The sequence below is a fragment of the Strix aluco genome, chromosome 2 (assembly GCF_031877795.1).
Source record: "Strix aluco isolate bStrAlu1 chromosome 2, bStrAlu1.hap1, whole genome shotgun sequence".
Classification (NCBI taxonomy): domain Eukaryota; kingdom Metazoa; phylum Chordata; class Aves; order Strigiformes; family Strigidae; genus Strix; species Strix aluco.
The window spans coordinates 126,717,439-126,740,371 of record NC_133932.1 but is presented as its reverse complement, the minus strand read 5'-3'; the positions used below and the strand labels follow the sequence as shown (position 1 = coordinate 126,740,371).

General features: G+C 37.3%; 1 protein-coding gene across 3 annotated transcripts in view; it reads right to left on the bottom strand.

The window, feature by feature from the left end:
• The window catches only part of SLC36A4 (solute carrier family 36 member 4), a 112,694-nt gene that overhangs the window by 53,694 nt on the left and 36,067 nt on the right, over window positions 1-22,933 (bottom strand). For all 3 annotated transcript variants that reach the window (XM_074816290.1, XM_074816291.1, XM_074816292.1), the window contains exons 9-10: window positions 8,182-8,351; window positions 1,268-1,437 (exon numbers count right to left, since the gene is read on the bottom strand). In XM_074816290.1, the coding sequence (XP_074672391.1) occupies window positions 1,268-1,437; window positions 8,182-8,351 (340 nt within the window). The remainder of the gene's footprint in view (window positions 1-1,267; window positions 1,438-8,181; window positions 8,352-22,933) is intronic.

The following is a 22,933-nucleotide window of genomic DNA, read 5'->3' as shown; positions in this document are numbered from 1 at the left end:
GGCTATATGGTGCTTCAGGAGATTTGCACTTCATTATTCAAGAAAGCTTTTCACTTTTTTTTTTTTTAAATTTCACATAGCAGATGTATTTTCAGAGCAGCAAGTTATTAGATCAATGGTGTTTCCCTTTGCTTACCGCAGTAATTAAACTGCACCAACATTAAACTGTTTCTCTCAACAGACTTGACCTTAAGAAGGTCTCACTGGATGTTCAAGTTCTCTTTGACAACGAACAAATATTAGCTGCTGTCCAGCGCATTAGACACTGCTCAGCATTCATCAAAAGAACAGAGCCAACAAAAACTAAACTCTTCTCTTTCATCAATACTTTCCCCCTAAAAAATAAGGTTTAGCATTTTTTGCTTGTTTGGCAGTTTTGATTCTTTTCAAGGTAAACAGCTCGTTCCAGTACAAATGGTGGAGTCAAGAAGCCAGCTTTGTACTAGAAACAATTTTTTATAACAACTTTGAGAAAATGTTCCTATGTTATTCAGCACTTTAGATGGGAGCTGTAAAGACAAACCTAAACTTTCTCCTCAGTCCATTATCTTCAGGACTATTGACTCCTAGATGAGACCATGCTCACCATTCAGTGAGCACTGTTGATTACTGCTAGTATCTATGGTATCTAGACTAGCTGTGAGAAAAGCAGGGACACAATAGGAAGGATGGGAAAGAGTAGGAGACAAGAGAGAAAAACAGTAGGAGAAACAGGCAGTGAGGGCAGAGATACCAAATTACTTTGGAGCATTATCACCTAAAATAAGTGGCCCTCCATGAACACTCTGACCAGGCATCGTGTTTGCCAGTGCTGTTTTAAGGATACAGAGCAACACACCTTAGGCTTAATCCTCACACCGACATAACAGAAAAAATATTTCTCCATGAGCAGTATGTACTGCAGATCACATAGAGGAAGGCTGACATGAAACTGCAGTGTGTGTCAATTACCTAAAAACTTTTATTCTAAGAAAATTATTTTCAAGTTGGCAGCTTTAGAGTATTATTCGCAAAAGATATGGTTATCAAATAACTGGTCACACCTACTAAAAAAAGAAGTGTGGTTAACATAGAAATGCAACAATAGATTCACTTGTTCATGAAGATCAAAACATACTGAATCATTGAAACAAAATTTCAGGTTTGATAGCCTCTGGAAAAATATATTACAAAACATGTACTTAAATAAGCAGGCCTCAACAATGCGTAATAGCAAGCTTTTTTATGGATGTATAGTATATGTACTGATGTAAGTATACATACTTACAGGTTGAGCAGACTAGTAGTGCTCTCACCACAAGCTCACTGAGTAACTTCCACTTCTGCTCCACTTTGGAGGTGACAGCCGGAATGAGAATCTCTGCAGGGACGTAGTACTGAATTGAATAGGTCACAAAAATCCCAAAGGAGTACAGAATTTTTACAGACTGATACAACCTGTTGAAAACATTTACAGACGTTCATGTAAGTTGCAAAATCTTCCTAAAAAAATTAAGATTGCTAATGGCACTAAGGTTTTATATATATATTTTAAAAAATATTTTTCCCCCAGCAAACAAGAACATAACATTATCTGCTCACAAGTTATAACAGCCTATGAAATTGCAGAAGATAAGCCAACTACCAAAATATGGGCCAAAAAAAAAATAAATCATGCAATCATAAATGAATAAACTTAAAGCACAACAGGTTAAACAGATGGCAGTTATTTGGGAAAAGAAAATTCACATAAAATATAATCTGTACATTGATAAACCTTTCACACTGGCAGTAAACATTAGACATTTTAAAGACAAATTCCAATATCCTCCAGATTTCTGCATATTCACAAAGTATTGCTAAAAAGATTTTTCACACTGGGAAGAGGGCATCTCAGGAAATTTAAAACTGGAAGGAGTATCTTCTAAGGCTAGAAAATATCCATAACCAAATTTGCTTGCTGTCCACACTCTCCTCTTCAAAACCACTAGGTACAGAACAACATTACGTTACTGTGCCATGTCATAATATTCCATAGGGTTTATAGCAACACAAAGGAGTACCAAGTTCTAGAGCTCCAAATTGTGTCAACCTTATGCCAGTGGCATGATATTTTACTACGAAAAAGAATGTATGTATGTGTGGAAGAGTTCAATTCTGATGCTCAAATGTCCTTCCAAACATAGAGGACTAGAGCTGCTGGAACTAGACAAACATTTTAGGGATCAAGCTATTCTTATTTTTTTTAAGAGACTGTGTATTTTCTTGAAAAGTTACTTTATGATGGTTTTAAATTCTGTGCCAAAGACAAGCTACTGTTTTTCACCACTCCAAGAGTTCAGTTACATAAAAAGCAAAATTATCTCTACACAGACTGGTAAAATACACAATTTACATTTTAAGAAGAGGGGAGAATTTTTGTTCTCATTAATCTCTTTCCATTCTAGTGTTATTCCACTCTGCATGTCATCAAAGTATAGATAAAATGTTCAGAAAATGCAACATAGTGTACAGTTTCTTTGTAACAGTATAGAACTCAGCTACATTTAACTTCTCTCTGCCTAAACTGGTTCAAAATACTACTCCAAAAATATTAACTGACTTCAGATCATCCAGCTTTCATCTTTATGGTTTGGGTTTTTTTCAGGTCTGTGCAGAACCAAAAACCCTATCCTGTGAGTAAAGGAAAAGATTATCAGTATTTATCAGAAAAAAAGTGTCATGTCAAAGGTGAAGACAAAAAAGGATAAAAGTTCACATCTACCCTTATATAAACTACATCTCAGCAAGACATATAACAAAAGAGCTGTGAAGCTCAGGTATAAAATAAGTAAAATTTTTTTTTTTTTAAATGCTGAAATGGGTTGGCAGCCTAACTTCAATATAATTTTGCAAGGACTTGTGCATCTTGCTTCTTTATGTATGTTGAAAAATTACCCATATACTGGCATTGTCTTGCCAAATTTTAGATAACAAATATCTTTTCTTCCCCCAAGATAGTTAAGATTTTTTAGATATCATGCTCATGCTCTTATCTCACTTATCGTAACACAGTAAAACCCATTGCTATATGGTTGTAGCATTATTGTTTTTTCCTTCATGATCTGTCTGAAGGTTTTCCTATATCTCCATCTTTTTGTAAATAAAATGTCTACAGATCTACTCCAAGGGAAGGACTCTGAGAAATCAGGTCAAGATTTTTTGTTAACTTTTCAAAAAAATAGAGTAAATCTTCCAAAAAACATGAAGTGCGGACACTCTTACCACTGTTATTTGTGGCTGAATAAACATGCCACCAACAGTTTTAAATTTAGATGTATTTTTAATCTATGCTGCATAAACTACAAGCATTTATCATAGGTCTGCTTACAGCCAACTGATAGAAGTTATGAGTCTTTTAGTATGATTTTCTTTCTAAGAATGCAACTAAGAACACAATCAAAGCTTTTGGGTAAAGTTTTGGTTCATTTGCCATGGGGTGTTGTATGTTCACAATGAGAGAGGAAGTATTTCTCATAAACAACCTGTGATAACAGAAGATGATGCAAAGCAAACCAAAGCACTCAATATCCTTTTTTGCTTCAGTCCTCAAAAAGAAGTCAACTGCAACCAGAAAGCACAGGCAACTTGCAACAGTAAGAAAAGGAAAAACAGCAGCCAGAGTAGGGAAAGAACCAAGTAGATCCTTGTCTCTGCATCTCTCAAAGTCTGGCAGGGGTCACTCAAAGTGTACTCACTTTGAGTATCATAACCTGTATCTGTTATTACTAAATAAAATCCAGCCAGGACTGCTTTTGGCCCCTCATCCTGGAGCCAAATGGCACAGCATGGCAAAATTTTTATCCATACAGTTCACCACAACAGGATGCCTCCATCATCCTTCCTTCGATCTTTTGATGGAAGTGTTGAACACACAATCAGAAATGGTTTTGGTACACTGGATCGATTTTGCGCAGTGGAATACAGATGATGAACTCAAACAGCTTGGCCTTTCATGCTTCTCATCTCACAACTACAAGCCAGTTCATCAAGTTTTCAATTTTTGATGATACTGAAAGACTGCTAACAAAAAACCCCAGCTTTTTTATTAGCTGAAAAAATATGCAAACGAATTAAAAATGTATATATGGGGAAAAAAGAAAAATACACTTTGACTAAAAATAAATTTTGACTAACAGGTTCTAAGTTATTTGTATCAAAGGTTTGACCATCACTGAACACAACTCAATAAATCCACAAAGGCATGTTCAAAGAGGCAGAAAAACTATGATATCACTTTACATGGTGACATAATGGTGTAGCTAGTTTGGAAGCCACTGCTTCTGTGACACACTTCCTTTTGATTGCTGAGCAGCTTTAAGTAATTTAGAGGAAAACACAGAATCACTTTTCTGTCAGTTCTGCAACACTGTCCTTATTTCAGAAGCTTAGATGGATTTTATCTGGTTTACAAAAAGAAAAACTGACCAGCTACCCACAATTAGCCTGTAATCCTCAGGCTTCAGATCACCTCAAACCTTTACAAAAATAATTTTTTACAAGATATTCAAAAACAGGATTCAAACTTTAAATACACAGTAAGCATCTCCATTACATTATTTTTCTAGCTTTACAAGGATTCAAATATTTCAAATTAGGAAACAATTTTTATATTATTAAAGTGATTTTACTAGTAATTTAATATTATATTCCAGTCAGATAAAGATGGTTCCTTAGGGTACCTTTTAAAAAAAAATCATGCAATATGTGCAAAAAGTTAACAAAAGTCTGCCTCTTCAATTCTATATTTTAGATTTTGTTGTACCTCTTTTAAGGGAAAAACTTGGAAACTAGTGTAACAAAACTTGCATATCAATACAGCTAGACCAAATAGGACATTAATTATCCTAAGATTCCACCTGAACTAGTACCTTGTATCAATTTTGTTGAACTTTAATATGCTATAATATTTGTATGGTAGTTAACCCTTGGGATTCACAGTAAGGGAACTGTCGCACAAAGATTGTCACTTGTATCTTAACAAAGAACAGCTGGTGGAAAGAACCTTCAGACATAAGAAGATAAGACCCCAGCCAAGGACAAAGAAGAAATTTTTTACAATAAGGGTGGTGAGACACTGGAACAGGTTGTTCACAGAAGCTGTGGGTGCCCCATCACTGGAAGTGTTCAAGGCCAGGATGGACGTGGCTTTGAGCAACCTGATGCAGTGGAAGGTGTCCCTGCCCATGGCAGAGGGGGTTGAAATACATGGTCTTTAAAGTTCTTCCCCAATCCAAACCATTCTATGTTTCTGTGAGACCCTAGTCAAGGACAATACTAAGTACTAAAACAGAATTTCCCATAATCTGTATTTGCAGATGTCAGCAGGACTTGATTTGAATTGATGGTCATGTGACAATAATTATGCACTTTTTGACTATAAATATGAATATAAATATGTTTAGGCAAACTGTGCCCCTCCTTGGCTTGGATCAGGAGGCACATCCTGATGTGATCATGAATAAATCAAGTAAACTATACTCTGTGCCTGTGTGTCCTCTCCTCAGTCAGCAACAAACTGTGTAAAAAGATTCGTGTCACTAGGTACTCTGCGTACTTCTGAGGATATGAAAAACAATTACTAAGATATTCTAAACAGCTAAACATAACTGCATGTAAAAAAAAGAAAAACTATTTAATGCACTCAAATAGAATTCTTTGATTCCAGAAAGTTGTTATTAAAAATCAGCAAAAACAAGCTGAAAACTACTCTTTTCATAAAGTCAATTTTTAACACATTCTAATTAATATATTATACTGAGTAACAATTTGTACTCCAAAACGCAATCTGGACTAGAACTGCAACAAGTCTCTTCTCCAAAAGCTCCTATCTAGCAGAATGTTTTTAGAATATAAGCAGTCCTCTATTTAAATTAAACTTAAGGACTTAACTGGTCTACGGCCTGCATATGCCTTCTGGTCAATTCATCTATGAGAACATCAAATAAAACTCAGAAAGCAGAAAAATTTTAATTTTCTTTATCAGGAAAGGCTTATTTTTAAGACAGGGATTGTCCAACTGGAATTAAACACATAAGCCAAGTCTCACTGCTTAGCTATACTCCAGGTCTTTCACATGACTGCTATCTTATAAAAACTTGTCTGTTCCTTCTGTTTCTCTAGCTCAATCCAGCCATGTACTGGCTTTTTAAGTGAGGATAAAACAACAAAATATTGTCATATGGTTCACTGGAAAATTGTTTTGCTAGCACAACTAATTGCACACATTTGCTCATCAGTACTGTATCAGGTAGACCCACAGTACTGCGCAGCAATAGCGTTGTACATCACAACCCATGGACGTACCACTGTGCTGCTTCTCCTTCTAATTTTGTTTGGTGCTCGGGGGTACTATCCAGAGTAAGACAAAAACAGATGACTTATCTCTACATAGTGCCCTGAGCAGCTCGGAGGTTATTAAACTCATAATGCCAGTTCTCCACCTTATAGAACACCAGTTTCCATCTCTTTTATTATCTCTTTCTTTGCATTAGGTCTGTAAAGCCATCAGGATCAATACCATCTTATCATCACATCTGCACTGTAGCCAAGAGCTATTTGAAAACTCTTATTTGAACAACCATGTTAGACAACAGTGCTGCAGAATAAAGCATAATATTACATCAGAATAAAGTTCATCCTGTTGCTTGCATGAGCACAGTAAAAAGCAACAGAGTGAGTGAGCAACTTTACCTTATATTCCACATTGCTCTCCCTCCTCCTCTTTTAAGAGCACTTCTCTTAAGGCACAAATGAACCCAGACCTACCATTTAAAACAAGCTCTTCACTAATCATATCAACAATGAGCAATACCATGTAATACTACAAATAGAAAGTATTTTCGGTTTCAGATGCATCATACAGACAGAATGGATGTAGTAAAGTCTGAAGACTTCTAGGTTTTTTTTAATGTATGTTCAATGAAAGGACACAATTAAATATATATCATGAGCAATATGCCTCAAAAGCCAGAACCAGAGGAAAAAAATAGGAAAAAACCCACAAAACCGGCAAGAAATTGAGGCCCAGATCTGTTTTTATAATAGCAGTACAAAAACAAAACTAGCAAAAAAGCAACAACAGGTACATGAAATTCTAGCAATCGAAAAAACATTCATCCTTCAAGACACATTTTATTATCATTTCATGTCAGGCAATTAAACAAACTTCTGAAGAATATTAAAAATGCATAGCTCATACTGACTCCAAGGAATGAAAATGGAGAAAAGAAACACTTGAAAATTAAGAACACTCTTTAAATGTGTTCTACTCTTTCAAAGAGTAAAAAAGTCACCACTCACTTCAGCAAAGCAGGTTTTGTTTCACATAATTTGAGATTTCGCTACTTCAATATGCTACCACAAGACACCAAAGAACAAGTAGATGTAAGCATATAACATGTGAGACATTACTTGATCAGAATGAAAACAAAATACTTTGCAGCTTTTACACTTATACACTGTTGATGTACCTAATTTTAGGCCCATTGGACCAAAAGGTATTAAACATACATTTAAACTGTTACAGCATATATCCATCCAGAGATACAGAACTAACAATGCGCCAGTTGAAACAGTCTTCAGTGCTTCTTCAGCATGTGACATGTGAAGCTCTCATAGTATTAAAACAAAAGCTAAAAAAAAATTATAATATCCCTGAGACAGTGGCAAGCAGAAGCTTCATTTTCCTGATAGGAAGCCATTATTATACATTATCCACAGATTTGCATCTGAACGACAAATCTATTCAGCTTTGATCTATTCCAGTTGTTTACCTGCTAAACTCAGTGATTCCACTAAAAAAGGCCACTATATTACCAGGATATCCAAAGTAAAACTAGCAGTTTTCAGAACTGCAATATAGCTGGTTGCAAAGCGCATATTCTTCCTTCAATACACCTGGAACTAGCTCCTGCTACAGATGGAATACTTTACTATAAAGATTATTGAACTGTTTCCATATGCAATTCCTTTTAATACGTAAGAAATTGCTGGCTAGGATCATAGCTCAACTGTAGAAGGCACAGAAATGGTATATACAGTATACTTTTAAAAGAGTTTGAGCACCTATCAGTTATAAGCATGACAGCACTGAGGCATGGAACAAGCTTTGCAACATTTTTGCCTTCCTGATTACTGGTTTTAAGTCACATATGCACTTACCATATATCTTGTGGCAGGTTTAAAGTTATGCTGCCTTTGATTTCATCCCCAAAGCGCAGATACCCCAGAGTGGCCAGTGAGATATACAAGGTCATGACTATTCCCATGCCAATGTTCAGAGCCTGTGGGAAACGAGTGGTGTCCTTCATTCTGTTTTCCAATGGAAGTACCTGTAAACAGAGGGAGAATCAATTCCATTTTATGTCCTCACAGTAAAACTCCCCCCTTTCAAAGTCAATTTCCAAAATTTTTAGGTGATTTTATTAATTAATAAGAATACTGTACAATAACATTTTACAACCTGGAAAATTACTATGTTTTATGTACCCAGTAGAAATGTTCAGTTACTGAAAAGCACCTATCCTGGTTGGAAAACAGCGTCAGTGTGGAAATAAAGCAGTATTTAGGAATACTGATAAGAGAAACTTATGGTGTCCAGAGGAAAATACATAGGCAATATAAGTAACATGATTTTTTTTGTAACACAATTGTTCCAAATCCAAGGGTAATTCTGTTTTTATTAGATGTATCTGCATTGTCAGCCTCCATCACAGACAAACCTACCATGCACATGGTTGACACACAAGCTCATGCTTAGCAGTCAGCCTCAGCTCCCCCTGGGCAGAGGGAAGCTAGAGTCTATGACTACCAGAATATGCACTCACACTCCTTTTCATCTGGCTGACAGAGACAGGGCCAGGCATACTAAGCACTGTTTTTCCTAGACATAGTGTAGGTGCTTTGAGCCTGAACTACAGCCAAGTGAGCTTGCTGGGCTTGCCATCACTTCAGAGTAAAATACAGGCATTACAACTACTGCATGCAGTTTGCTGGAGAGAATGTACTATACAGTGCACAGAAAAATATAAAATATACTTAGTAAGTTCAACTTAAGTTTTCAGCCACCAACACAAAATTTCCAGGCAAGGCAAGAAATCCAAGTAACAAGCTCACATGCTGCTCTTCCCACCTTGAACTTCATCAGCATCACAGAATCTTTTATGTCTCCATTAAGACACAGACTGAAGGTATGTGGATGCTCCTAGACAAGCATACTTTCCCCATATCTTTCAGAAGAACTGTACAGTCATCTCAGATACTCAGTATGGGATATAGTTCAAGGTTACAACACCATTTTGTATGTCTACATGTAAGTAAAATGTCTATGCTTCTTTAATGAAGATCAGTAATGAACAGCTAGTCAATATAGTCAGTGGAATAAAGATCACAGTTCAGCTTATCTTTCACTAGACATGCAGTTTATATTTGATTAACAGTAGGACACTGTAATTAAACAAGCTTCTCATCTCTGAGTAACACTTATGTCAAATCTAATACAGACAAAACAGTTTCAGTGCAACAGGGTTGCCCTGTAAAAGCTACTGTCCGTCATACAAAATTGCTTTTTAAATGACTGAATATTTACTGTTTTCAATTTAACCAATGTAAGTTATGAAAAAAGCAGATTCCACCGGTTAATTAACAAATTGGTATATTTGAATTGCTGATGTATTGTTTTCCACAGGACAATCATTCCTTTCCTCCTGGTCACCCACTTCCTGACCTATCATTGAGCATCACCACTGCCAATCCATCCCACATTGTTACATTTCTCATACACCAGAAATCCCGAATAAGTCATTTTTCACTTGGGAACAAAGAGATCTCTAAAAAGGTGCACATTTGGAGGCATTTCAAACTTTTAACTCATCTTCAATTAAAATACATTATACATCTTAACTGAGGATCTTCTTTATACAATTCAGAGCCTCCAGTGCTGATGTTTTTCCCCTAGAAAGCAATCTGAGTTTGCACTGTAACTTAATCTGGTTAAGAATGCAAATTTTAAACCAGGAAGAGTTTCAAAACTTAAATCAATTTATAAATGACAGGTGTTGAGCAGCAGGAAAAATACAAAAGGAGACATGTGGCTAGAGGTATTACTTCATCGACACACAGACAAAATATGTTCATTTCTCTAAATGAATTAAGCTTCTGTGTCCATATAGTATCTATCAAGTCATCTTTTTATGTTTCACATCAAGAACCGCCACGTAGGACAGGCAGCACTTCAGATTCTTTTGTCCTCAGTTGCAGTTAGAATCTTTTAATGTACCTCCTTATTAAGAGCTTTGAAGGATGAAAATTACAGACAGATTTTCCCTTCATCTGAGTTTCCCCATTCTTGACTTCCTACAAACAGAGAGCATTTGGGTCTGGAGCAGCAATAGAAAAGCTCATTCAGTGTGTATCTATTAATTCTCTGGTGATTATAAATGGAATATATTTTCTGCATAAATTCTGCCATGTTCTACAGCTTCTGTGAATCTTAACAAGCATAAATTGTTACAGTAAGATCTTACTCCAAGCTACATTATCTCTGCAGATCTTTAATGGCAATTGCTTGCCCAGCTTACAGATATCAGGAGTCTCTTAAGTTCACTGGCCCAGAGATTTGATTTCAGAGTCTCCAGCATTCATTTCGTACATTCCTGGCAGAAGGACAGTGAACTCAGACACACATGCCAACCATGAAAAAATTATCATGTTTTTCCACCATGGCTCCTGGCAGGAAAGAGATCCTGAAGACTGCCGGTTCCTCTGAAATTGGAAAAGTAATCTGTAGGGGACTACAAATGGGGAAAAAAAATTCCTGTGGTTTCACAGTCAGAGGGAGCTCAAGTCAAAGACTACAGGACTGTTCATGATGATGGACCTGTTGGAGTGGGACCCAGAGGAGGGCCACAAAAGTGATCAGAGGGATGGAACAGCTCTCCTATGAGGACAGGCTGAGACACTTGAGGTTGTTCAGCCTGGAGAAGAGAAGGCTTCAGGAAACCTTACTGCAGCCTTCCAGTAGTTAAAGGGGGCTTATAAGAAAGATGGGGTCAGAGTTTTTAACAGGGCCTATTGCAGGAGGACAAGGGGTAATGGTTTTAAACTAAAAGAAGGTAGATTTAGACTACGTATAAGGAATATAAGGATATTTTTATGATGAGGGTAGTGAAACACTGGAACAGGTTGCCCAGAAAGGTGGTAGATGCCCCATCCCTGGAAACATTCAAGGTCAGGTTGGACAGGGCTCTGAGCAACCTGATCTAATTGAAAATGTCCTTGCTCATGGCAGACGGTGTTGGACTAGATGACCTTTAAAGGTCCCTTCCTACCCAAACTGTTCTATGATTCTGTGCCTTCTTTCAGGCAAAAAAAAAAAAGCCCTGCAGGCTATTCATAAAAATGCAGAAGAGTAAGAAACTTCCTACTTTTTAGCTACATCCTCAATTGAAATAGCAAAACATTGCACATGAATGACAAACACTGGCTATGGCCATTCTGAAAGACAGACATTAGAAGAAAAGATATGTTTATATGACTGTATCAGATTTTAATAAATAACTATTATTAGTAATAATAATAATTACACATACACAAAGCTTTATTACAAATGCAGAATGGCTTCCACTCCCTGTCCAGAGAGCAGAGCAGGAGAAAGGAGCATGCAGCACATGGCAGCATTCAGGAGGTAAGTAAGCAGCAGGTGGAAGCCAAAAGACAGCACAGGAGTTTTCCTGCTGAGCAGGAAATGCTGCAAAGCAGTGGAGGGACTTGAGACCAGCCTCTCAGGGACTTAACCCCTAGGGAGCTCTAGCAACCATGACCAAGGCAGTTGGGACTGCCATTGCTGTAGGAGGGGTGTACGTGGAGCCTGGAGACTGCTCAAGACTCTGCAAGACTGCTGGACCTCAGTAACAGAGGTAGCGACTTGCTGCAGGGCAAGGTCCCCTGCACCAGCTGGAGTGGCCACCCCTGGCATGTCAGGAATTGGACCAAAGACAAACTCCTGAGGGAAGACACCATCCAGACCTGGGGCTACAGGGATTATGAGGTGCTCCTTCCTCAGGGCAGGTTGAGGGCAACGGTTGCCTCGCATGCACAAAGTGCTCTGAATTGCCAAGCCAGCATGGATTTATCAAGGATAAACCACACAGCCAACCTCATGGCCCTTTCCAATGAACAGATCGGCTCTATGGACAAGGGGAAAGCAGTGCATGTGATTTACTACAACTGAGCAAGGCTATCTATGCAGGATGCCACAGCACCCTTTGTAACCAAATTAGAAAGAAAGGGACTGGATGGAAAGATTACAAATTAGGATGAAAACAGCCTGCACTAGAGGAATCAATAGGTACTGAATTCAACTGGAGACTGGTTACTTAAATTGCTCCTGCAGGGCTGATAGTAGGGGTGATGCTAATTAATATCCTCATTAATGACTGGATGATGGAACAGAACATACCCTTAGCATGTTAGTAGATAACATCAAGTTGGGAATAGTAGTTGACACAAAGGAAAGTAGAGCCTCAGTTCAGAGGGACCCAAACAAGCTGGAAGGACTGGGCAGAGAGAAACCTCACGAAGCTCAGCAAAGACAAACACAAAGTCCTCAACACTGGACAGAGTAATGCCATGCAGAAGTAGAAGCTGAGGACTGTCATAATAGGGAGCAGTTCTGCAGAAACAGACCTGGGCATCCTGATAGACAGGAAGCTGAGCATGAGTCAGCAGCCCACCTTTATGCAGGCTGTGCATGCACATGGGCTACACCAGCAAGCAAATAGGCAGCAGGTCAAAGAAAGTGATTCCTCCTCTCTGTGGCACTTGATACCATGTCCCATTTTGGTCACCCAGTACAAGATAGACATATGGGGGAAGTCCAGCTGAGGGAGGTCAAGGCTAGCAGGCTGGAGCACATGAGAGGCTGAGAACTGAATTAACTCAGTCCGAAGAGAAGGCTAGGGCAGGAAATCTCCTTGAAGCCTTCAGCTAACCAAAAGAAGACAGGACTTGCAGAGAAGACCAAGCCAATTTCTAAGAGGTGCACTGTAAAAGAATAAGAAGCAACAATCACTAGCTGCAACATAGGAAATTTTCAGTTGGACATAAGGAAAAATAACTTTATAAAGAGAACAGCTAATTGCTGGGACAGGCTACCAAGAGAGTTTGTAGAGTCACCATTCTCAGACACTTCATAGATCAGCTGGTAGAGTCCCAAGTAAACTAATCCAACTGAAGGTAAACCTTTTCGTGAGCAGCAGTTTGGACTTGACCACCTCCAGAGGTCTTTTCCAATTTAATTTTTCTGGGGTTCTATGGATGAACATTGTTACCTCCAGCAAGATGCTGTGATTTCTCATAGGCCATATGTGAAAAAACTGAAAAAGAGATTATTATGAGAAACTCAGTCTAGACATCAATATGTGAACTGAAGTAATGTGAAATCAAGAGAACAAAAAGCAAGTACCATTTACAGTCCTCACAGGCAACCTAAAACTATTGTTTTATTTTATTCTTAACAGCTGTTTAAATTTTATTTTTTAGTTTTTAATATTTTTACATTTCAAACTTCTTTTTACAGGCAGACAAGATTATCATACAATTGTCTATCTGAAACTTAGTTCATAAAGGAAAACAAAGGACCAGTGACATGTACTATGTCCAATGTGCTTGAGTCCAGAGGAAGCATTCAAACCTAGCATTTTCTAAGTTTCTACCTATACTGCAATTTTTTATCTTTTGAATTTAAATGCAGTCAGTCTGAAGATCTATGTTTCTCCAAGAAAACAAAGACTTAATTAAGAAAAATAAAAAAGCAATTTAAAAACATTATAGGACAATTCTGTTAAGCATACTAACTCTTGCTTTTTAGCTATCCATTAAATCAAGTTTACTGATTAAACTCAATGATGTCACTTCACACACACTAATGAGTAGGTCAGAATAAAACATACTACATCTAAACATGTGTTTCTACATCATCAACCCCACTTTAACATGAAAACTTTCTTTTATACTGAATTTAAGGAAAATATATGCAAAAAGAAATATAGGATAATAATATCATTAGACAGACACATTAATATACTTCTATCTTGAAATTATATTTAAAAATGCTAATTTCTCCCTGCTTATCCTTGAGTTAGTATCAGGATTAGAAGCACCTCCAAACTGAACAGATGAGGATGCTAATGCAGCCCTTCCCGCAACACTCAGTACAGGCGAGCGTGCCCCTTCCCAGCCTCAGCGACAACCCTTCCCAGGTTCAGGTGCTCTCTCTGAGCAGCAGTAGGCATGTCAAGCTAGTTGCTGTCACTGCAGGAGATGCTTCCCTTAGCAGAACTGATCTCCAAAGAAATTATGCAAAGAACTTGATCTGGGTTTTATACAGTATCATCTATTCCAGACAAGCTGAAAAGTTCTATACCTCACAGTATTAACATGAAGCCAAGTAACAACCAATTACACATATATCACACAAACTCACTGCTCCCCAAGCTGCTAAATTCCATTAGGATCCAAAAGAACCATGGAGTGCTCATAGGGAGACAGAGGCTGACAGGAGGTATGACATGAGCCAGTACTTGTTCTGGCACTATGTCACTGCTGGGCAGCTGCTGGATAGATTTTCACTCTCAATTTCTTCCCAGTCCCTGTATAGTCCCTGTTGCAATGACTTCAGAAAACCTAACATTTAAATTGAATGCAAAAAAGATAAGGTTCTTTTCACAATGTTTTTTAGTTTTGGTTTTATTGCTTCCTTTTTGGAACACTGAAGCTGAACATGCCTTCTTGCCCTTTTTTCTGGAGCCAGAAATTAATTTCACTCTTCAATTCTTTTAAATTATTTTCTTAAAAAGCTAACACCCTACCTAGATGATTTAAGAGCTTTGAAAGAAAAAAAACCCACATCTCTGATTCTCTCTGTCCAATACTTGCGTCATAACATCTTCTCTCAAATGGGATATTGCATCAATTCAGTATCTCACACTAAGGCTTCTGTGTTGTTCCACACTTGTTCAATCATTTCTGCTCTAACAAGCAGTATCATTAATCTAGTCCAGTACCTCCCATGCTCTTCTGAGCTATAATCTATCACCACATATGCAACCACTGCACAAACTAGTGATGGGAAATACTATGGTCAGGGAAAATGTGGGGGAATAGTCTTCTCTCCCAAGCAAGGTCACTGGGGGCAGAATGCTGGAGGCAAGAGAACCATGAGATAAGTTTCAGAGTTTTGAAGATTTTTTTTTTAAAAACTTTTTTTTAATGGGTCTTTTCCCTGCTTCTCATTTCCATGTGCTTCCTTCATGCTCCCTCTCCCCCATTTCACACTGGTCCCCTGTCATAGCCCTAAAAACCTATGAAATTATTATGAAATATTTTAGACAAAGCTGATCCTTTTCATAATTTCTCTCATTTTCCATCATTTTTCCAAACAAACTCAAAAGTACCCATCATTTACTGGTAAAGAAGCATAATCAAATCTTTGAAATAACCTCGCTAATCTATCATCATCCATTATGCAAAGTATTTTCCCTTTCATTTCAAGCTGCATGAAGCAGGTATAAGGATCGCCCAGTAATACCACTGTCTCCTCATTCCTTGCCTTGAATATCCTGCTACAATCAGTCTTTCTACAACTAAGCTGCAGGGGGCTGTCTAATTCTAATCAGAAATCTCTAAATTACAGTTTATATGACTGGACCAAAAAAACACACAAGAGAATTCAGCCTGCAAATAACCAGATAAACTGTGATTTAATTCTCATGGCCACTAAAAACTAATCTTGTAATGGGAAACTTAATAGGAGACATGCTTAACGTTTAAATAGATACAGTCATCTTTCCCTTTTACAGGAAATACCACTAAAATAGCAAGAATGAAGCAATCCTCCATCCCTTACACTTTTAAAGTAAGTATTTCAGGTAGAAGAGACAGCTATACAGATGTTTTAATTAGTTTAAGGTACAGACAACTCAAGAACTTTGGAAAATTAAAACCAATGTTTTTACAAACATTAATTAAAAGAAAAAATCTATAATCATGACCTTCTGCAACAAAATAAAGGTATGTTCATTCAAAGCAAAAAAGCTGAGGTAGCTGATATCAAAGGTATTCAAGATATGTAAACATAAATTCTACTACTTAATCCACAAAAACAGATCATATCCTCAGTAAACCAATGCAGCTCAGACCTGGTCCCTTCATTCTTGTCTGCAGAACATACCAATTAATTCATTGGTTCACTGAAAGGTGGCTCTACAAACCTACACCATACTGGGGAACCATCGGCAGAAAAAGTATGGTTTCTCCAAGTAAAATAATGATCATAGCATATGTCTATTACATTGCTATGCTTTGCTTGCCTGTCCTTGTCCATCTCCTCTTTCACTGTATAGAAAAAGTCTTATGCAATAATTTGAGCAACAAGCTTTTATTCCATCACTTTTAGATACATTTTTAAAGCTCAGTCTCTTGAGGAAGATACAGAACATCACTATTTTTCAACAAGTGCAACAAACAATCTAATTTGCCTTAACAGATCCCTCATGACTGCAACTAAAAGGGTGGTTACTATTACCCAAGGAAAGATGCAAGGCAAATGGTGACTGTACATCAATTTTTACAGTAAAAGGTTTATACAAAATAAATCCAGAAGCCAAGTTCTCATGAGAGAACACTACCTTCTGGAATCTGCTGAGCAATTCCAACCACTCAAAAAAAAAAAAAATCTTCTTATATTCCAGCAACTTCCTACCTGTTTCACCAGGGAAAAGAATTACTCAGATCCACAAAAAAACCCAATCTATTGCTCAATTCTGATGGCCTTGATTTAACAATGCTTGAAGGAATTATATAAATCCTACTTAGCTTGCCATCTGAATCTGGCATTCTCTCCAGAGGATCTTTTCTCCTTTTTACCTCTTTATGCTTATGAGCTTATTTATCACTCCATTATGACATCTATTTAATCTTTATCCTGCTCTGAAATTTAAAAGAAGCCATGCAAGTTTGTGTACTATCATTTATCTGACTTTATTTGTGAATGAAGTCTAAAATACCTCCCTACAATGCAAACTGAAAACTGAAGAACATCATCTTAGCTCTGCTATAGCAGTGTGCTCCCCTCCCCAACCTGACCTGTATTTCCCACAACCCTATTCAAGTAATATGCACCAGTGACTGGTCATAACGGATGTGTCTGGTTATGATTGCTGCATCCAGCTCAAAGTGGATTTGGGGGAGACAGATAACAGCACAATAGCCAAGGGCTAATTTGAAGAATGCGCCCACCTAACCATTGTGGTGGTCAATGTCCAACTCAAGCCAAATCGGGAAGAAACTAACACCTGTAGTCAGTATGTAAATGACTAAATCAGCTATCTTACTCCATAAATAGTGGACAGCCCCGAGCCCGTTAAGCTCTCCTGCACGGCAGTGCCTGCATGCCAGGATCTCCCTTTGAGTAGGGACACCTCTCGAGATTACTCCTTCAGGTTGAGAGATCCTTTGCCACAACAGATTCTTGGTAAGTGATTAATAGCATGCTAAACTTTGAAATCTTAGCTAAGTGATATAAAGGATTGATTGTACACATACATAATCCTTTAGACATAAACCACTGACCAAATCTGGGACTAAGCCTGGATCCAGACACACCTAGACTCCTCTCTGAGAAGGAGTTTAGAACACAAGGGGGTTCACTCTGCACTCGTGACTCTACAGGAGGGTCTCCCTGACAGTTTTGTCTGACCCTGTCCTCCATGCAGTAAATATCAAGTGAACCTTACCATTGAATCTTGTTAAACGACTGTCGCGTTTACTATCAAACTTTCTTAAATCGCTGTTTTATATCTATAAACATATTGCTACTTCTCTCTTACAAGTGAAGTGTGTCACTCCATCCACGACATCTGTCACTAATATTTTAAAATATTTGTCCTGTCACAATCATTGAAGTGTTATATGCTTTGCTGTCTTTTACATTAGCATGCAATTTTATCTGGCAAAAGAATATGCCAACAGAAAATTATGTTCCTAATTAATCAGACAGTTCCAGCTACACTCCTTAGTTTTACTTCCCACCCCCCACCCCACTGCATTTGGAACTGTAGCCTACAGACTATACAATATTATATTCTAACATGTCCTCTATAATTTATGCTACTTTCAAAATTTCTACAAGATAAGTGATTAAAAAAAATATGAGATAGAAACACAAAAAAGTGTTGCTGGAGAGTATATTTCACTGCAATAATACATAAAGGTATAGTACATACTCTTTCTGGTTCATGAGTTAAATATTAAATTTCCCAAAGCTGCAATGACACTTAAAACTTTATGCCAGCCAAGAAGCAAACCCACATCAAATTTAAATCACCTTAAAATAAGTAGTAATGATCACAAAATAAGTAATGATGATCACAAAGTACTCATCTATATCAGCTACTTTGTAGGCTGGAGCCAAACAACTCATGAACTTTAATCTGTTGCAATGCAAGTGGTTTAAAATTAAAAAAGTCTTCCCAAAAGGTCTTTTGACTTTTATCCAAAAAGCTCTTCCACCCATATGTTGCTTTAGCTTCTAAAGTGACAAAGTATACAGATACTGCAAGGTCCTGCATGGGGCTGAACAAACTCTGTAACTGCAGAAGTGAAAAAATAAATTGTTTTCCATCAAGGAGTAATGAGTATCTTGGGAAATAAACAGGATTAAGGAACCTACAAAGTTTTACAACTCCAAATACATAATTTCTCTATCCTGGGATAAGGAACATTGAAAACAGCCATGCACGCTCCTGGACCAAGACAGTTAAACAATGACAGGACCCCAACATAGAAAGCCCAGCAATAGAAAGGGTTTTGCAATTCACATCTTACATTTTAACATGACCATTGTTGACAGAAATAACCATCCTATTCTGAAAAAAAAAAAAAAAATCAATCCATCCAAAACAGAAGGGAGGGAAGCCATTGATGATTGTATTTGCTTTTCTTAGAAGAATAGAAAGTTTCATACGCTTCCATTTGACATGAAAGCAGAGCACCTTGACAGCTAAACTACTCATCACTTTTTCTGTGAAGCACTCAAACAGCTCAAGTACAAGACAAGTTGAATACACAACAAAGACAAGTTGAAGAATACACAACATGCCACTTCCTACTATAATCTTCTTCTTTCAAATGCCTTCACCATTATGACATTTTTCCTTACCACCTCTCCCATTTTCTTTAGGATTTTTTTTCTGCTGCTCTTGACAAATCAATATGATTTTTATGCCACAATGTTTATTAGGGAGCCACTACTGCCACTTGCAGAAGTGTTCAACAGTGGATAATTAGGGTTCTTTCAAATCCAGGAAAACATGTACTATTCATAAAAATTTTTTTGTTTAGGAACACTATTCCTGAGTGAACATTCAAGAAGATTACTGAGTTTAAAAGTCCTTTGACAAAATCATAGAAAAAGAAACATTTGAATGTTGCAAGCATCAGGTATGGGATGCTGTCTGAAAAAAATTATATTCATGAGTGTTGTTTGTGTTAGCAAGATTCACCATAAATATTGGAAGTATTAAAGACAAAATATGCACAAATAGTTCTCCAGTGTAAAAGGAAGTTTCTCCATACTCAGGAAGTGCAGGATATTCATAAGAAATATTTAACGTGATAAAGAGATAATATCAAGTTGCCTGAGATTTCACCATCATTCTGCTAAATACGATGATAATTTTTCAGTTTCTGATACATTTTTTTATCTGCTACATCTAACAACATTCTCAGTTTCTACAGATTTGCCCATAACCTTTTTCCTCCTCTCTTACATCAATCATCTCCAGAAGACATCCAAACCAAGTGATTTTGCACAGTAGCTATTAACACACCTCTTGCTGACACAACATTTAAAGTCCATATTTACCACATACATTTAGGAGAAGGTCATCTCCAGAGTCATCAAATCCAGTCACCCACATTTGTTTGTCCAAATGCAAAATGTCATCTGAGAACTCCAACCTTCTGTATTTTGAGGACACAACCCTCTGCATCATCTCAAAAGAACACCGATAAAATTGATACACCCCAGTCTAGAGATGTCCCAAGCAGATTTAGATTATGTCATGTTACCTGTTAAATCTCTGTTTCTGACAAACCCACTCCAGTCTTAAAGACAACAGAAGAGTGCCATTGGGTTTCATTAATTATTTTAAAGGATAACACAAATCTGGCAAAAGGATTTTTGACAATGAGAGGCTTTTATCTCAAAACCACAGGCCTAACAAGCTCATCTGCATCACTTTCAAAATCCAAATAACGACACTTTAAAATTATAATCCACTTAGTTTTCGCGTTTTGAAATCTCGATTTGGTTAGCTTCTGCTAATGTGATTCCAGAGCCTGTCTTTTGGTATACAAATACCACCCTACTTTCTACTGCAAAGCTATGATATCCAAGTTCAAAAGCAGTTTCAATAGACATCTTCAAGTAATAGGCTAAAATGTCAGAAAGCTTATTTTCCAAACCTGAAATGAATGTTGGAAACTAACATTTTCTCTTTGCTAGGCTAATCAGTCTGCAGCACTCAATGGGGAAAAAAAAAAAAAACATACTCAACTGTACAAACCATGCTTAACTTAGCATATGTAATAGAGAAGAAAAATTATCTTTCTTGTTTAAATGTTATGAATCTATTTCACCCTCTTTCCCCCTGAAGCTTGTATTAAAATATCATTTCCACATTTGGATTTGGTTTTTATACCTCAAATGAGAAAGCCAACCAGACTTTCACCGCAAAATATTCATTAAGTGTAACTGCTATTATATAATCATAACATTATGCAAAGCTATTACCTGCACATGGTAATGCTACAGACATATCCAAGCCTGAAGGCTTTGGTTTTACTTTCTTCTGAAAAGCACGTTCAAGAGATTTAACTACATTTTGAGCATACTCAGGGGCACAGTCTGAAGTTACTTTTTAATTCAACAACACAAATCTCACATTCATTATAAAAACTAACCTAGTCACCTTCAGAACATGAAAGAGGCTCTCAAACGTAGATCTTACAAAATAATGTTACACGTTCTGTGAAAGATACATTCACTCCACTATAGCACCTGCAGCTCCTGTATTCAAGAAGTTGTGTTGGTATTCTCTTCTCTTCTGTAGCCTGAACACCAGCCGTGTGATTTGCCAGTTAGCATCATTTAGCACAGTGAACCCACAGCCAGAGAGAAGTTAAAGCACAGAGGTAAACAAGCACCTGCAGATTCTCCCATTCCCAGCAGAGCCCTCTAGTCAAAAAGGTCCACTGAGGGCTGAATAGAGATTTTCTCCATCTCCTCATCAACATACTATTGCCTTCTGAACCAAAATCTTCACTTCAAAGATTAAAACAAACCCAAGTATCTGAAATGGTCAGCTGTATCCACTTAAGAGTACTGCGTTTCTATTGCTACTACTGTTCCACAACCTATATTGACGCCACTAGTCAGTATGATTTTCACAAGGTCACCCTAATGATCTTAACTTCCAAGTGCTGAAATCCCAAACCGACTCTCACCCCTATGAATGATAAACACCAGCTTGATAGTACTGAGCTCTCAGTTGCTGTTTGCTAACTCAGTATTAAGGGATCACTGGGTACCCCTGCTGCCAACTCCTATCAACACACAGCGATGATTGCCACCTGGCTGCCAAGACACTCACAATTTGCAGCAGGTACCTCACACCAACCAGCAGTGACCACATTTTTACAGACAACTCAAACAGGGAGCAAAGAAACAAATAGCACAAGCAACAGACTGCAGCAGATTTTAATCCTGTTACAAGTATCACTCAGAGTTTAACATGTATTATCATTAATCAGACTTTTTGATAGCACTAACCTTATTTCTGCTGTAGTTGTAGCAACAAATGAACAACTTGCCTGGACTTTATCAAAATGACAAAACTTCAAATCTGACATCAAATAAGAGCTTGGCAGATATGAACAGCTTAACCATATTAATATCATCAACTCATAATATTAATTATTTTTATTTTAATGAAAATATCTCAAAATAGTTTTACAGCACCAGCTGATGAAATGTTTAACTAGCTCTTAGTATTACATGAGTACTAGATTCTAGGCACAGCCTTGGTTTATTTGAGATTCTATATTTCAATTAGAAATAAGCTACCCTTCCTCCTTTGTGTTACTACAGACACAAGTCAGTAAAATTAAGGTTCTTAAAGTCTATTACCCAGGGATCAACTATAGCTAAAGGTATAAATTACTTCCATACTGCTGATTTTCCTACCACACAGGGACAGCTAATCAGGCCTAAACTAATGACAGATTTTAACTAAAACCCATGCTCATACACTCACCATCTAAAAGAGAAGTACACTCTCTCAATATCAAGAACAAAATCCTACTAGGAATCTGCTGAATCACTGCACCTCCCCAAATCACGTTTCCCATAGTGAACAGGACTTTAGACCCTCCTGTTTAATTAATCTCACTAATGCTAATAGAGTAACTGAAGAACTACAGTCATAAATCAAGTGATGACAAGTGCTAAACTAAAAGAAACAATTAAAAAAAAAAATCAATACAGAAAAATCTTTTTGTAACAACAGGATGAAAAAAAATCAGTGTTAGAATATTATCCCTGTAGTCAATTATTTGGTTCAAAGCAACCAGAACAGATGTTTCCATATTGAGCATGACATTATGAATTGCCAATTATTTTCTGCCTACATTAGCCCCTCCCCTGTTACTAAAACCAAAATCAATTAAGTATCTTTGAAAATAAATCCACCTGACTGTTATAGCTAAGGTTTACTGTTTTATAATGTGCCTTATAGATAATTTATTCCTCTACTCAAATTGCTGATCATTAAATACTCCCAGCAGGAAAGACCAT